The 17,041-nt window shown below is 63.4% G+C and overlaps 1 protein-coding gene across 1 annotated transcript; it reads right to left on the bottom strand.

The window, feature by feature from the left end:
* Positions 1-1,605: 1,605 nt before the first annotated feature.
* FRMD8 (FERM domain containing 8) lies at positions 1,606-14,071 on the bottom strand. The gene is made up of 11 exons (XM_055143996.1): positions 13,942-14,071; positions 13,580-13,664; positions 12,190-12,357; positions 10,246-10,347; positions 10,048-10,106; positions 9,801-9,967; positions 9,166-9,384; positions 8,796-8,919; positions 8,081-8,224; positions 3,311-3,515; positions 1,606-2,671 (listed from the first exon to the last, which is right to left on the bottom strand). The coding sequence occupies exons 2-11, from the start codon at positions 13,662-13,664 to the stop codon at positions 2,553-2,555; spliced, it is 1,392 nt and encodes a 463-aa protein (XP_054999971.1). The 5' UTR covers positions 13,942-14,071; the 3' UTR covers positions 1,606-2,552.
* Between the last annotated feature and the right edge of the window lie 2,970 nt (positions 14,072-17,041).

Here is a 17,041-nt window from a genome sequence, read left to right as displayed (position 1 = left end):
TAGGGTGCGGCCCCGGGGTAGGAGGGGGAGGGGCTGCAGCTGCAGACCGCGGAGGTTCCGGCCGCGTGGCTCCAGGTCGCTTCTGAGGCTGAGCTGGAGGAATCCGCGGGCTCAGCTGCCCCCTGCTGGCCACGGCGAGAGCGACACCCACCCACCAGCTTCCACCCGCGGCAGGGAGCAGCCCGGCTCCCCACCAGACTGGCGGTTTCACACCTGCCTTGCACGCGGCCCACCAGGGTTCCTGGCACCTCATATGGTCCCCTGAGCCCACCAGGAGTGACCCCTGAGTGTAGTCAGGAGTAAGCCCCGAGCACGGTCAGGAGTGGTCCCCAAACCAAAAGACCAAGTTGTGGGGCTGGAGCGATAGCACAGCGGGTAGGGCGTTTGCCTAGCACACGGCCGACCTGGGTTCGAATCCCAGCATCCCATATGGTCCCCTGAGCACCACCAGGAGTAATTCCTGAGTGTAGAACCAGGAGTAACCCCTGTGCATCGCCGGGTGTGATCCAAAAAGCAAAAACAAAACAAAAAAAAGACCAAGTGGTGATCCGGACGCATTGAGGCCACCAGCAACACCGCAGATCCTGGTGACTTGCGGCCATCGGCCCCCCTCTGAGTCTAGGGCTGAGCAGGGCCGTGACCAGGCTACAGTGTGGCTTCCTGGGCCGGGGATGTAGCCCAGCAGTAACATTTACACTGGGAGGCCCTGGACTAGACCCCCAAAAGCCCCTCCCCCCCACCACACACTCTGAGGAAGGAGAGTGCTGAGGTCTACACTCCCCCTGGCTTGGGCTGTCAGTGCCCACAAGGCTCCAGGTCAGTCAGGCTGTGGTCGGCACTGCACCCTGCCCTAATGCCGTCTCTTTGCGGTCTTTCTCCTGTCAGCCCTCTCTTCCAGGAAGCCTTCCGTGATCACTCATCCTGCTCCTCCCCACCCCGTGTCTGTCTCCTTGGTCTCGGCTGAGGGTGGCTTCAAGCACACATCTGTGCGTGCAGACCTATTTTCCTGGGCATTTACATGCCTGCTCCCCCTAGTGTCCTCTGAAAAGCCTTTTGGATTCTGAGCTGACACCCTCTTGGGCCACTGTCACTTCCCTGGAACTCTGCCCCTTTCTCGGGGGAGGGGGTCTTCCAGGTTCTACCTCCCCTCAGTGCTTAAAGGCCATTCATGGCCGTGCTCAGGGGGTCATGTGGAGCCGGGACCGACCCGGGGCTCCTGCGCACTCCAGCCCTCGGAGCCAGCTCCAGGCCCCAGCACTCTGCAGGCCAGAGACCCCCAGACCTGGCCTTCCAGTTCCTCATCCTGACCTGCGGCCCTTGAGTCCAGCCACGTCTCAGGCATCATGGGGTGAGAGGGGACACACTGGTATGCCACGAGTCCCCTGTCGCTGCACCCCAAGCTCCCACCAGCACAAACCCACAGAGCCCAGCCTCACTCGGGGCACTTGCAGGGCACTTGCCTTACACGAGTCGACTCAAATTCAACCCCCAGCTCCCCATGCGGTCCTGAGCACTGCCAGGAGTGACCCCTGAGCACGAGTATGGCCCGAGTACTGAGTGTGGCCCACTCCCTCCACCGCCCCCCCCCCATACACACAAAAAAGCTGCTGGGAAAGGATTTTATTAGGAAGTCACATGATACAAGAGTGAGCGTGAACAGAGGCTGTGAAACACTGCTTGTCTGGAGGGCACAGTCGGTGAAGGCACCAGGAGGCTGAAGACAGAGGAAGAGCAAAACCACCAACGCAGTGAGCACACGCATGCACGCACGCGCACACACACACGCACGCACACACACACACATGCACACTACCATGCACTCACAAGCACATACACAACCACGCACACATAACCAAGTGCATGAGAACATACATGTAACAATGCACAGGAGCACATACATGCCCACGCATGTGAGCACATACACACACGTGCCAGCATCCTGGAGCAGGGCGCCTGGAGGAAGGGGACACCCGCTCACAAGGACCAAAGGCAGCGCCTAAGCCAAGCAGGCGTGTGGTCGGGCACCTCCCAGTCTGGCACCCAGTGCTGGCCTCCTTCCTGTGGAAAGTTCCAGAACTCTCAGGGAGGAGTCCCAGGGCTGTGCAGGCCCTCCCCTGGCGTCCAGTGGCCAGCAAGGGAGCTGGGCAGCCCCAAGGCCAGGCCTGGGGCAGCAGAGCCCAAGAGAAGGCACAGGACTCGGGCTTACAGGAACAAAGGGATGGAAAAAAGGCCTAACAGGAAGGTGGGCGCGTGGCCCAGGGTGTGCACTGGGGGCTGCGAAGGGGCACTTCTGGTGTCACCTGCCTGCAGACCCCCGGGGGCTGGCCTGCCAGCTCCAGTTGCACCATCCTGTTCCTGTGACAGATCCAGGAGCCTCGTCCCCCAGGGCACCGGCCCGCCTGGCCACGGGAGGCAGTCAGCAGTGAGGTGGGACGGGCGACACAGGCTTGTCCTCGGGCACCTGCCCTCAGAGTGGGGACACGAGCCCGGGGGAGGGCGCCCCCTCCCCGCAGGGGCCGGCCCAGAGTCACTCCCCGCGCCGGGTGGGCTGCTCAGCCCTGCTCCGCGCCGTCAGCCGGCTGCACCACGCTGTAACTGCCCTGGCCCAGCGAGAACTGCCTGCTGAAGAAGGACGTCGTGCGTTTCGGCTTCACTCGCTTCAAGTGCTCCCCTGCGGGACACAGAGGTGTGAGGGCACAGCCCGGGTGCCCACGCCTGGCTCCGTCACCCCAGCCCCCTCCACGTGCTGAGCCTCAGAGCCGCACCCCCACTCCGACAGGAAGGTGGGGTGTGTGGCCGGCCTTCAAACTGAGTCACGCCGGGGATGGAGCAATAGCACAGCGGGTAGGGCGTTTGCCTTGCACGCGGCCGACCCGGGTTCGATTCCCAGCATACCATATGGTCCCCTGAGCACCGCCAGGAGTGATTCCTGAGTGCAGAGTCAGGAGTAACCCCTGTGCATCGCCAGGTGTGACCCAAAAAGCAAAAAAAAAAAACAAAAACAAACTGAGTCACGCCGGGGCACGTAAATGGGGTGTCTGAGAAGGTCCAGCGTGGCTGGAGGGGGTAGTGGCCACCGGGCCTTCCGGCCGGTCACACAACTCAAAAAGGGCGAGACTCCCCAGCACCCCCTGCGACCCTCTCAGCCAGCACCCGCAGGGAGGATAACATGGTGGCTGAAATGCTCCGAGTCTCCTTGGTGCCCCCAAATTGTGGACATGCATGTGAGCACACACATGTATACACACATATGCACAGGAGTGAAACTGTGCACAGGGCTCGCACTCAGCTGCCAGCAGGGGGCGCTCACCCTCCTCCACGTAGTCGATGGTGGCCAGGTGCTGGAGCCGGCTGCACACCACACTGCCCTGCCTGCGCAGTCGGGGGCGCTGGGGGGCGGCGGGCAGGGAGCCCGGGGCTGCGGCGGGGTCGGCCTCGCCATCCGGGGGGGCTGCGGGCTCACTGGCCTGGTTCAGGTCGATGCAGTACTCGATGAGGCTGCTCATCAGCTCCGCCTGCGGGGAGAGAAGCGCTAGAGTGAGGCTGCCGGGGGCCAGCAATGGGGGGGACCGTGGGGCAGGGGGTCCAGCAATGGGGGGAACAGGAGGCCCAGCAGTGGGGGGACAGTGGAAGCAGGGTCCCAGCAGTCAGCCAGGTGATGTGCAGTGCTGGGAATCGAACCCAGGCCTCCTGCGTGCAAGCTGCGCTCTGCCCTCTGACTTGTCCGTCAGAGATTCTGGGGAATTTTAGGTTTTGTGTTTGGTTTTAAGTTTCGGGGCCACTGCCAGTGGGTGTCGGGTGCACTGCTGCTGCCTGGACTCTTAAGTGAAGTGCTCAACGTTTCTGGACTATTTGCTCAGGCCACAGCCGTTGGCTCCCCGGAAACGTGAGCCGTGAGGTGCTGGGGACCAAACGGGCCTTCTGTGTGCCCGGCCTGAGTCCAGCCAGGCTAACCTGGGCTTGTTTCCGTTTACAGTGATGCTTATGTCTCTCTTTTTTTTTTTTTTTTGCTTTTTGGGTCACACCTGGCAAGTGCACCGGGGTCCCTCCTGGCTCTGCACTCAGGAATTACTCCTGGCAGTGCTAGGGGACCATATGGGATGCTGGGATTCGAACCCGGGTCGGCCGCTTGCAAGGCAAACGCCCTACCCGCTGTGCTATTGCTCCAGCCCCTGATGCTTATGTCTTTACTTTGCTGTTGTTCCTGCTTTGATTTTTCTTCAAAAAACTTAACACGGGGCCGGAGCGATAGCACAGCGGGTAGGGCGTTTGCCTTGCATGCGGCTGACCCGGGTTTGATCCCCGGCATCCCATATGGTCCCCCAAGCACCGCCAGGAGTAATTCCTGAGTGCAGAGCCAGGAGTAACCCCTGAGCATCGCTGGGTGTGACCCAAAAAGCAAAAAAATAAAATAAAAAACTTAACACAAAGTTCTGAGCCACACCTGGCAGTGCTCAGGGGAACCGCGCGGTGCCAGGGATGGCCGGCAGGCCAGCAGCACACAGAGCCTGCACTCGGCCCTGGGCCACCTCCCCGGCCTGCCCCGAGCGCTTGTCACCTAACAGCATTTGACGTGGAGTAACCACGAGCTGCAGGCCTGGTGCTGGGGCACCGCTGTCGAGGACGGCAGGGACAAAGCAGGGGCAGGGCAGGCCGGCCACCTGCTGTGTCCACCCAGAGGACACGAGCCTTGTCCCAGACACAAACCCTGGAGGGGGGAACCCGCAGGGGCCCGGGGCCAGAGTCCACAGCTCCATAAGGCACAGGTGTGGGGCAGGGGGCCCTGAGCACTGTCAGCTGCAGCCCCCAAACTACAACAAAAACCCAAAGCCCCCCCGAATCTACTGAGGGACGGCTCAGAGGGCTGAGTGCAGCTCTGCACGCAGGAGACCCGGGTTCCATTCCCAGCACTGCACGATGCCACACAGCCTGGAGTGATCCCAGAGCACAGAGCTGGGAGCAACCTACAATCACCCCCGTGATTTTGGGTGTGGCCCCAAAACCAAGACCAAGACCACGAATCTCAGGCAGTGAGGAATGAAAGGCACCGGGCCCCGACAGCACGCTTGGGGCTTGAGAGTGCTCCGGCCAGGGCCAGGGGAGCTGCCCACGGCCCCTCACGCACCCGGAGCTGCCCTAGGCCGGAGAGAAAAGGCAAGTTCTGACCGGACGTGCAGACACTGTAAATGTCTCCAGAGAAAGCCCCCAAATGCTGGCAGAGCAGCAGGCCGGAGCCCAGTCCAGCAGGTAGGAAGGCTGCTTCACACACGGCTGACCCGGGTTCAATTCCCAGCATCCCACACGGTTTTCTGAGAACCATAAGGAGTAATTCCTGAGTGCAGAGCCAGGAGTAACCCTAAAAACACATGGCAAAGACGCTTCAAGAGTTAGTGAACTGAGCATGGCTGTAGGATAGGAGGAGGCCAACCACGGGGGCCACGGAGTGAGCTCAATGGTCTGGACACAGGCCGAGCAGGACGCCTGGGTTCAGTCACCAGAACCACTTGGTCTCCAAACACTGCCAAAAGCAACCGCTGAGCATAGAGCAAGAGTACCCCTGAGCAGGTGGGTGTGGCCCAACAAGGAACTAGTACCTCTCATAGGAGTACCCCCAAAGGGAAGAAAAGACAAAGCCTTAGAAATAAACCTATCTTGGGGCTGGAGCGACAGCACAGCGGGTAGGGCGTTTGCCTTGCACGCGGCCGAGCAGGGTTCGATTCCCAGCATCCCATATGGTCCCCTGAGCACCGCCAGGAGTGATTCCTGAGTGCAGAGTCAGGAGAAACCCCTGTGCATTGCTAGGTGTGACCCCCCCCAAAAAAAAAACCCACGTGTGTGTGTGTGTGTGTGTATGTGTGTTAGTATCTAAAAATAGTGCAAAAGAAATCAGGAGTCCGAGAAATGGATCACCAGGACCGATCCCCCGGCCCACAGAGGGGTCTCGGAGCAGCGAGCCCCCAACTGCACCCTCCCCAAGCGGGAAGAAGTCACACACGGGGCAGCACAGGGATCGACAGGGCCGAAGACTTCACACTCAAGTCAGGCCGGGCAACGGCGGGCTCAACACACACCAGCAGCCCCTCCGTGTTTAGGAGAAACAGAACATACACACACATGCATGTTTGTAAGACATATGCCCACACATATGTTTATGAGACAAGACATATGCCCACATGTATGTTTATAAGAGACAAAACATATGCTCACACATATGCTTGTGTGAGACAAAACACGGCTGTTTATGAAAGCCTGGAGCCGCGAAAGTCAAAGTTCCAATACTGGGGGCTGGAGCGATAGCACAGAGGGTAGGGCGTTTGCCTTGCACGCGACCGACCCGGGTTTGATTCCCAGCATCCCATATGGTCCCCTGAGCACCGCCAGGGGTAACTCCTGAGTGTAGAGCCAGGAGTAACCCCTGTGCATCGCCAGGTGTGACCCAAAAAGCAAAAAAAAAAAAAAAAGAAAGTTCCAATACTGGAAGCGACACCTCCGTCCCCCACCACGATGGGCAAAAGCGAGACCCCAGGCCTGAATCTGGTCTCTGGGGCTCAGGCCTTGCCTACGAGAGATCCTGGGTTTGACCCCCAGCACCGCCCGCTCCTGTACACACGATGAACATGCGACACCAGGGAAGACCTCAGCAATGCATGTGGCCCATCCGGGGCGATTCCCGGCGCCACACAGGGTCCGCTGAGCAGTCTCGAACACACCCTGAGCACTGCCAGGCCGCCCCTCCCCCAAAACCAAAACAGACACTGGGGAGAGAGGACGGCAGGGAGGCACCTGCCTTTCACTGCGCGACCCTGGTTCAACCTCCAGCGCCACAAAGGGTCATTCCTGAGCACTGCTGGGCTTGGCCCGATACAGCCCCAAATACCAGCGCCAAAGAGACGGGAGGACCCACGACATGAGGCCACCCTGTGTAAGAGACGGGTACACCCACGATATGAGGCCACCCTGAGTGTGTGTGTGTGCCCAAGGGGGGGTGCCCAAGCACTGCCGGGTCCTCCTGGTGTCCCCAAGCACTTCCAGGTCTGTGCCCTTAACCTACCAACAAAGCCCAAAGCAAAACTAGCAGAAGATTCCAGATAGGGAGAGAGTTAACCACGCGGGGGCTCCGTGTCGTTGAGGGGCAAATGCCAACTGAACCCCGAAGGTGTTCGGGACAGTGGGATGTGGGTGAGGATCTGAACAGAGGCGACTCCTCAGGACAGACGAGGGCCCAGGAGCGGCTCCTTGGCGCCCACCGCGGCATGTCCCGGCTCGAAACTCAGGAGCAGGGCCTGGAGGCCACTTGCCTTGACACGGCCGACCCAGTTCCAGCCCGGCACTTTATTCGCCCCCCCAAGCACCACCAGGATCCCTGAGCAAAGCCGGGATAAGCCCGGAGAACCGCCTGGTGTCCCCCGAAACGAACCAATAAACCCCTCACAATTATGGCCCGAGAGTGTGGCGGGGAAGGCGCCTGCCTGCTCACAGCAGACCTGGATTCAATCCCTGCACCCCACAGGCCGCCAGGAGCCACCCTGAGCGCAGAGCCAGGAAGCGCCTTCAAGCGCCACCACATGCGGGGCCAAAGGGAAAACTAAAAAGCCCGACGCCTCCCTGCTCCCAGGGCCGCTGTGACATGCGCAAGGGTCGTGCAGGCGCCGCAGGCGGCCGGGAGAGAGCCCCAGGCCCGAGGGGTCCCCAACACTGCTGGGGACCAACCCTGAGCAATGAGGGGTGCGGGACGGCAGGTGCAGAGCCAGGATCCCCCTGAAGAGGGAGGGCTGAGAGAGGCTCCAGGGGGCTCCAGGGGTCCCCACTTGACTTCCGCCCCCGGAAGGCACCCTGCAGGCTTATTCAGGGCTGGGCCGGACCCCCTGGGCTGCCCACTCGGGGTGGGGTCCTTTCCCGTATGGCAGTACCAGAGACAGAGCGGGAGCAGCCAAGGGCCGTGCGGGAGGGAGCCCAGGGGAGCCAGGCTAGGGCAAGGCCACGTCCCCGGTGACCCTGCACAGGTGACCCCCCACAGGGGCGACCCTGCTGGGCCTCACCGGGGCCGCCCACCCCCCGTGGACACGCCACCTGCCGCTACCTGCTTGGAGTAGACCTTGAGGAGCCTGTTGACGGGGGTGCCCTCGCTGTCGCCGTCGAACTCCAGCCAGAGGACGGCCTCCTCGTCATCGGGGGACGTGTGGTCCCAGGACAGCTCCTGGAAGCGCAGGCCCAGGAGCACGTGCTGTGAGGAGACAGAGGAAGAAGGGAGCCCTGGCTGGTGACACGAGTCCCGGACAAAGGGCGGCGCTGCGTGTGAACCACAGGGCCCCAGGGGTCAAGCCCCAGAGCTGGGAGGTCCCGGGGGACGAGGGCGCGCTCGCCTTGCACGTGGCTGACCCCGGTCCCGGCCCCAGCACCGTTCATTGGGGTTCCCTGCACCCCGCCAGGAGTGACCCGTGGACACACAGCCATGAGCACGCCTGAGTGCCGCCAGGTGTGGCCCCTAAACCAATCAACAGCAAAGCACGGGTGGGGAGGGCAACCCTGTGAGATCAGGGGTCACCCCGAATTCCGCTGGCCTCAGAGGGGCTCTCACTAGGGGGTGGAGCGGCTGCCCCCCCAGAGGGATAGGCAGAACGCAGCCCAGGAGGGCGCTCCCCCACGGAGGGTTCCAGAAAACCCCCGGCCAGTATGGCTACCATCAGACTCCTCTACGCAAGAGCTCTGGGCAGTGTTGGGAGCCCCCCTGGGCTCCCGAGGGTGGGGGGGTGTCCCAGGGACGGAGGGACACGGACGGGGAGCCATCGGGGCACCTTCTCCCGGCTGTCGATGACATGCACACCGTCCAGGCTGATGGCCACGGACACCGGCTTCCGGCCGCCGCGCTGCAGGAAGCTCTGCGCCGGCTTGTCGACCTCGCCGTGGAAGAAGGCACACCTGGGGGTGGACAGGGTCAGGCAGGAGAGGGCCAGGCTGGTGGCCTCGGGGCCCCATCCAGCTGCCCCACCCTCCCCCCACGCCCCGACCCCAGCTGAGCCCCCGGCCGGCACGGTTCCCTCCCGCTCACTGCCCCGTCCCTCCGAAAGGAGGCTGGCCAAAGGACCGGGAGTGACAAGTGCCCAGTCTGGGCGTCCCCGCGCCGTGGACAACGGGACTCGGCCGGGACAGGGACGAGGCTCTCACCCGTAGAAGGGCAGCTCGTGGCACTTGAGCAGGTAGGCGCGGTGGTGGGCGCTGAGGCAGGCCTCGGGCGCGCTGCCCGGCGCGTCCTGCACGCGGCGGTAGGCGTCCAGCAGCCCCTGCTCGCCCGGCGCGGCCTTGGCCCCTCGGCCCCGGAGGGCAGCGAACAGCCCGTGGCCGCGCTTGCACAGGTGGGCCGGGAGGAAGGAGTCCAGCTTCTCCCTGCCGGGCGAGGGGGAGGCCGGTGGGCTCCAGGCTCAACCCCCCCCACCCCCCGGCCAGGAGACACAACCCGTGTCCCCACCGCAGTGAGCGCTCCGCCCCGCGGGCTGCCCCAGAGTGACTCCTGCAGCCCCGCACGGCACAAAGGCCCGCGGGAACATCTAGGGACTGTGATCTCCCACACACACCCCCGCCGCGCCCGGGGCCAGATGCAGGGCGCCCTCGGGCCCAGGTCGGGCCACTGTCCTCACTCCTCCCGCGGCCGCTTTGGCAGCGTCTGAGGTCAACACCCCGCTGGCCAGTATCCGGGGACAAACAATCCTCCGGGCAGAAGGCGCCGTGGGGGCTCCTCCCGGCCTTCACCGTCACTAGGGGCACGCGGCTGCTCCCCGCAAGGACACGCCCAGGCTGCCCACCTCAGGGCGCCGGGCGCGGGCTGGCCGGGCCGGTAGGGGCCGAGCTGCAGGCGGCAGAGCAGCGCGCCCAGCGCCTCGCAGTCCTCGGGGTCACAGGGGTACCGCGCCGACAGCACGTTGCCCTTGGCCTCCTCGAAGAGCAGCCGCAGCGCCTCCTCGTCCTGCACCTGGGGGGCGGGGGGGCGGGGGCGGGCTCAGGCTGGGCAGGGGCGCAGCCCAGGGCAGCGGGGCGTGCGGGGCCACCTACCTGCAGCTCCCGGCGCTTGGGGAAGAACACGTTCCTCCGAAACTGCAGGGACGGCTCATCTGCGGGGACGGGGGGGGGGGGTGGGGGGGGTGGGGGTGTCACTGCCTGCACGCCAACACTGCGCGCGCCCGCCGCCCCCGCCCCCCGAGGGCGCCCCACAGCAGCTCCACCGACGCACCAGCGCGGGGTCCCACTCACCCATGGCCACCTCGTCGTCCGGGGCGTCGGTGAAGCGGAGCAGCAGCTCCGGCCACTGGCGGCCCAGCTTGTAGGGCTGGTGCCGGGGCTTCAGCTGCACCTCTGCGGGGAGGAGGGGAGGGGCTGCGGCAGGAGGGCACCCCGACTCCCACCTTCCGGGGGGCCTGCGAGACCCCGCCCCCGACCTGGACACACCGCCGCCCCACAGCCCAGGGTCTCCAGCAGCCCAGTGCCCCAGGCGTTGGCACAGGGACCCCGATTCTCACACTGGCCCGTCTCAGTTTGGGGCCACCTTCCTATCCTGCATCCAGAAATGGCGCCACCACCAGGCTGCACTTTCGGGGGGCCCCTTGGGATGGCACCTGCACCCTCACCAGGCACAGCTGCTGCCCGGCTCACCCTGGGGCCCCTCGGTGCCAGGGTACACCCCTATGGGCCAAGCAAAGCCCACAGCAACACCGGCTGGATCTCACCCTCCTGCCCCCCACAGTGGCCTCGGGGACCCCCTAATAGAGCCCCTGGGGCAAGCGTGATCGCATCTGCCAGGTAAACATGGGAGGGACGCCCCCAGGACCCCGAGACCCCTTTACTGCCCTCATATCCCACCCGCGGGTGACCGGGCCTGTCTATCTGAGCCCACACAGCAGCCACTGCTCGGTTCGGCCTGGGGGATTCCTCGGGGTCACTCCTGGGGGACTCGGGAGACCATCAGGGTCTCGGGCCCTCAGGGACCACGCAGGCAGCCAGTGCCGGGAGCAGGGGGCTCACCCTTCACAGTGGGGAGCAAGCACAAATGTGTCCCCCAAAACGAGGTGTGCGTGGCAAGGCCCAGAATGGAGGCTCCCCCCGACTTCCTGCACCCCACTGCAGCAGCACCCCCATCTGTCACCGCCCAGCAGAGGGGCCTCGCCGCCAGCCCCGCACAGACTGGGCAGCAGGGCAGAGGGCACTCGGGGGACACTTCCCGGGCGCCCCTCCCCGCTCCCCGCTCTGGGGCCCCCCCTCTGTGGGGGTGGGCACCGGATTCTTGGGGACCCGAGTCACAGCCGTAGTGGCCTTGACCGTCGGCAATCCAGCCTGGGAACAAAGTGGGTGCTAGCCCCAGGCCGGGCCCCCTCCTGGACAGGGCGGCGCCCCAGGGCCGGTGGCCACAGAGCAGCTATTCATGTTCCCGCAAGGGGGCGGGAACGGGGTCAGGAGGGTGTGGGGGTGCAGGAGTGGGAGGAAGGCACCCAGCTGCGCTCCAGACACAGGCGGGGGCCCCGCCGGCACCCACAGTCTGAGCGCGAAGTGGGGACAGCTGAGGCGGGGGAGCGGCAGGAAGAGGGGGCGAGAGCAGCTGGGCGGGAGGCCCGGGGCAGGGCGGGCGGGGGACAGGCAGCTGCGCTCCCGGACGGCCACACGCCCCGGCCCAGCAGAACCATCAGGGGACAACGTCCTTCTGTTTTGTCCTCTTTTCTTTTGGCGGGCGGGGGGGGGGGGGAGGGGGTCACGCCCAGCAGAGCTCAGGGCTGCTTCCGGCCCTATTCAGGGATCCATCCATGTTGGGTTTCGGGGGGCTATGCAGGGGTCAAACCCCGGCTCTCACACACACAAGGCCAGCGTGTCTCCAGTGAACCCACTTTCTGCCTGTCCCATCCTCGCTGCCCCCATTCAAGGAAGGAAACCAGTGACCTTCAGGAAACTGGCCTGCCCCCACCAGCAGCAACGTCACCCCGAAAGGCCAGCCGACGGGGAGCCGTGCCCACCCCTTCCTGTCCTCCGCAAGGGCAGGGCAGCAAGCGGGAAGCCCCCTGTGGAGACGCCCGGTGGTTCCACTGCGGGTGCCAGCTGCGCCTCACCCCCATCCTGCCATCCAGCGCCCCCTCTGCCACCGGCAGCCAGGAATGGGGGTGCTCAGAGCTCTGGGTGCCAGGGGTCCCACCAGCGCCCGCCCCGCCTCACCCAGCAGCGGGGAGACCAGCCAGAGCGCGAAGGCCTCCAGGGCGACGTCCGAGAGCTGCAGGGCCTCCCGCACAGCGCGGTGCAGCTCGTGGGCAGTGAGCGAGGACAAGTTCTCCACGGCCAGTGGCACCACCGTGTCATCCGCCAGGTACACCAGCACGTCTGCGACTGCAAGAGGCCCGGCAGGGTCAGCCGGTGCTGCCTGCACCCGGCACCCCCCCACCGGACCTGTGAACAGTGCGGCCCATTAACCTGCAGAAACCCAAAACCTCTGGCCCAGGGCCCGAACCGCCACACCTCCAGATTCCAGCCAGGGCTGGCCACCCCCTCACCCCCAAGCCTCCCTGGCAGCTCCGGGCCCTGCTGTGCTCCTTCAGGGCAGGGGAACATTCCACAGATAGGGCCGGGGAGAGGGTTGGAGAACAGGCAGGGGTGCGGTGGGGGCCCAGCTCTCACCTGCCCTCTCACCTGGGGCCAAGGCGGGAACAGACGATCCCGAAGGCCACCCCCGGCTGAAGCCACGTCAAGCCTGAGCTCCGCCAGCCTCTGGCCTCAAAGCCAGGGGCAGCCCAACCACCCTGACGCCCAAAGGAGCACCTCGCTGGGAGCCTACAGCCCAGAGTCATAAGGAGACCCCCTGACTGGGGGCCACTGGGGCACATCAGGGTGTGTCCCAAGTGCTCCACAGAGCACATCTTGAGCCAGACCCCTTGAGGAGCGGCAGGGAAGTTGGGGTGGGGGGGGGACAGCCCACACGGGCCTGCAGACAGGCTCATGAACAAGGCCAAGGTGCTCATGTGTCACTGCTTAGTGCCACTCCAGAAGCCACTTTATTCTGGCTTATTCTGGGTGTGGAGGGCACCCCACCCCCTGCGGTGCTGGAAGCCCCTCCCAGCAGCATTTCGGGAAGGGTGCAAGGCCGGGAATGGAACCCAGACCCTGCAGGCAGAGTCGGAGCACTGGCCCGGGAGCCCATCCGCTGGCCACAGCAGCTGCTGACCCAAGAGATGGTCATCTCCAGCAGGCTGCGACTCGCGGCCACTCCTTAGGAACAACAGAGATACTGAAGACTTCGGGCTGCAGTTACCCTGCGCAGGGCCCGAGTGCCACCCTATAAAATGAACATAATGACGCCCGCGGTCTGTTTCACTACAACGGAACCAAGCGTGAGCGAGTCGCGGCTGGTTTAGGAGAGTCCAGAGAAGCGGCTCAACCCAGGGACAGAGCCTGGTCCTATGGCTTCGGTCACTTCCCCAACGCTTCAACTGCCCCCACCCCCACGGGTTAAACACATGAGCTTATCCTTCCTGGCAGAGATGAAAGCGGGGTCACCTCCCCTGAGCGCGGGCCGAGGAGGGGCCGGCGGGGAGGCACGGGGACAGGGACCCACCTCGGGTGCCCACGGAGGACACGCTGCTCCGGTGGGACCGCTCAGCGGGGCCGGGCTGCACGGCGTTGCCTTCCGTCCGGTCCATCTGCCGAGGGAAAGAGTGCGGTTACTGGGGTTCCCGGGGAGCGAGGCTCTCACTGAGGAACTGAGGGGTCCCAGTGGGACTGGCGACGGTGGACAATGCCGACTGGCGCACTTCCAGTGCAGACTCGCGGGGGCGGGGGGGGCGGGGGGAGGCAGCCCTCGGCCGGCAGAGGTCGGGCTGCACCGAGCCCAGCCGGGAGGGGGGTGAGGTCCGGGGGATGCCCCGGTGGAGCACAGGGCACCCCGCTCCGGGGCAGCCCGCATCACCGTGCTCTCACCTCGCAGGAACCGAGCGCCCGTCGCTTGGCCGGGGCTTCCACCCGACTCCCAGCGGCACCCCGGCTCCGACCCGGGACCGAGCTCGCGCTCCAGCTCCCGGGGCTGCGACACGGAAGCCGAAGCGGAGGAAGCGCGGCGCGGAGGCCCCGCCCCCGCAACTCAAGAAAGCCTATGGGAGCCCTCGGCCGCGTGCGGAGGCCCCGCCTCCCAGCCACACGGAAACCAATCGGAGCCTGTTGTTGCGGCTCCCGCTCCCTGGCTGGCGCCCACGCGCACACGCCCCTTCGCGCCGGCCCGCGCACGCGCAGGACGCCCCCGTCGGGAAGGGCGGTGCCCTTCGGGCGGGCAGCGAGTTTGATCTAGCTCAGTCGCTGGTGGAGTGTCCCAGAGCTAGTGGCTGGCTTTCCACTCCAGCCCCGACCGTTGACCTTTACAGGATGTGGCGAGCGTCCAGGAAGCTGGGGGCTTTGCGCAGGACATCGGGCATCTCCCCAGTGTGCCGGGCGCTGGATGGGGGATGCAGACACCGTCCTACTAAAAGCGCCCCAGTGGGTCCCGAGAGAGCAGACGGGCCCCTCTCCTGATCCATTCTGCAAAAGCCCCCTCCTGAGGAGGATGGACTCGGTGGGCCCCAGGAATCCCCTAATCTTATCCCGGGAACCCAGGTCAGGCGCATGCGCTTGCCTGAGGAGGCGGTGGACTGGAGGCATTCCCCGGCTGGGAATGGAAGACAGGCAGGTCCTGGCAATGGCCACACGTGCGTGCCTGGGGTATCGATCTCAGGAAGAAAAACAGGTCCGGGGCGCGTGGAGCGTCTCTGAGCCCGAGGAGCCAGTTGTGCCGAGAGACAGCAATGGGCTGGGTGAAGGGAGGTGGGTAGTGCGTTCACTCTACCCCGATTTCACTGGCATTAGGAGGCTGCGCCGCGCAGGGACTAAGAGTCTTTCCTTCCCCTCACCGCCTGTGCCCCCCACACACACACCCAAGCATGGCACAGAGCCAGGAATTGCCCCTAAGCACGGCCCGGGTGTGATGCAAACCTCCAAAATATAGGGCTGAAGCAATAGTACAGCGGTAAGGCACTTCTTTGCACGCGGCTGACCTGGGTCTGATCCCGGGGCACCCCATACGGACCTCGAGCACTGCTAGGAGTGATTTCTGAGCGCAGAGCCAGGAGGAACCCCTGAACACCGCTGAGTGTGGCCCCAAAAGTTAAAAAAAAAAACTCTTTAATATATATAAAAAAGCGTGTTTTTTTAAAAAGGCAACTCTTGGGGCTGGAGCAATAGCACAGTGGGTAGGGCGTTTGCCTTGCACGCAGCCGACCCGGGTTCGAATCCCAGCATCCCATATGGTCCCCTGAGCACCGCCAGGGGTAATTCCTGAGTGAAGAACCAGGAGTAAGCCCTGTGCATCGCCGGGTGTAACCCAAAAAACAAAAAAACAAAACAAAAAAAAAAAAAAACAAAGGCAACTCTTGGGCCAGAGAGATAGCTCAGCAAGCTGAGATCATGCTTCCCAGGCAAGGTGGCTTGGTTTGACCCTGAGCACTACCAGGAGTGATCTCCCAGCACCCAGCCAGGAGTAGCACCCCTCCCCCTAGTACCACCAGTTGTAGCCCCAAAGGAAGCCCTACACTCTCACATAGAATTTCAAACAGCTGTTCCCCTGCGCCCCAGGACCCCCGCACCCCTTCTTCATGCCTCTACTCACCCTCCTCAGCCTCTTCTTTGCTTGAGGGCCTGTGGCAGGAGCCGGGGACAGGCATCCCCTCTGGTTCTCAGGGACTTTTTGCCCAGAGTGACTCCCCGCACCAGCTGGTGGGAGGTGGCGGCCAGACAGGGGTTAAGTAGGCAGTTAACTAGACCAGGAGGTAGAGCCTTCACTCTCTCAGCCCTGCCCTCAGGAAGCTTGGATTCTGGTTTCACCAGGCGGGCGGGCTTGAGAGATGGGAGGAGAAAGAAGCAAGGGGAGGGGCTGGAGTGATAGCACAGCGGGTAGGGCGTTTGCCTTACATGAGGCCGACCCGGGTTCAAATCCCAGCATCCCATATGGTCCCCTGAGCACCACCAGGGGTGATTCCTGAGTGCAGAGCCAGGAGTGACCCCTGTGCATTGCTGGGTGTGACCCAAAAAGAAAAAGAAAAGAAGCAAGGGGAAAGGACCACTTATAACAGCTTGGGGCGGAGCAGCGGGTGGGTCGCGCCTCGCATGCCTCTTGTCTAACCTTAACTTGCCGAGATGGGCCCTGAAGCTCAGCTAACAGGGTTGGCACCCAGGACGGCAACCAGGTGCTGCCTCTGCCTGAACACAGGAGCAGAGAGAACCCAGAACTGGCTGTGTCTTCAGATTCAAGCCGGCCGGGCAGGCGGGGGTCTGCACGGTGGGCCGGGTGCGCTCTCCTGCACTTTCCTTTTTTTTTTTTTTTTATTACTTTTAAATCTTTATTCACTGGAGCCAGAACAATAGTAGAGTAGGGAGGGTGTTTGCCTTGCACACGGCTGGCCCGAGTTCAATCCCTGGCATCCCACATGGTCCCCCCAAGCACTACCAGGAGTGATTCCTGAGTGCAAAGCCAGGAGTAACCCCTGAGCATTGCTGGGTATGACCCAAAAAAGAAAAATAAAACACCTTTATTCATTTATTTATTTATTTTGGTGTGGGGGCCACACCTGGAGGTGCTCAGGGGTTCTTTTTGGCTCTGCATTCAGGAATTAACTCCTGGCAGGCCTGGGGGACTGTATGGGATGCCAGGGATCGAACCCAGCTCGACTACTTGCAAGGCAAGCACCTTACGCACTGTGTGGTCATTCCAGCCCACCCCCCACCCTTTATTTAAGGTTCTCCGATATTTCACTAGTCGTTTGTGTATTTATAATTCAATTTCTATTGCTGTTGTGATGGTTATAAAAATTTGACCAAGATGCAGAAGATTGGCACTTGGAGAGCCAAGAGGGAGGGCCTCCTGTTTATTTTCACAAGCCAACTCCACCTGGCCGTCAGCAGGAAAGAGCACGGCTCGTGAAGAGCTTGACAGACTACATTGCCTTTAAGGCAGACCGTTTTCTCATTTGACACATGCAATGGTTGTGAGTTCAAG

Source organism: Sorex araneus, chromosome 6 (genome assembly GCF_027595985.1).
Source record: "Sorex araneus isolate mSorAra2 chromosome 6, mSorAra2.pri, whole genome shotgun sequence".
NCBI lineage: Eukaryota > Metazoa > Chordata > Mammalia > Eulipotyphla > Soricidae > Sorex > Sorex araneus.
This window is presented reverse-complemented; position numbering and strand designations above follow the sequence as displayed.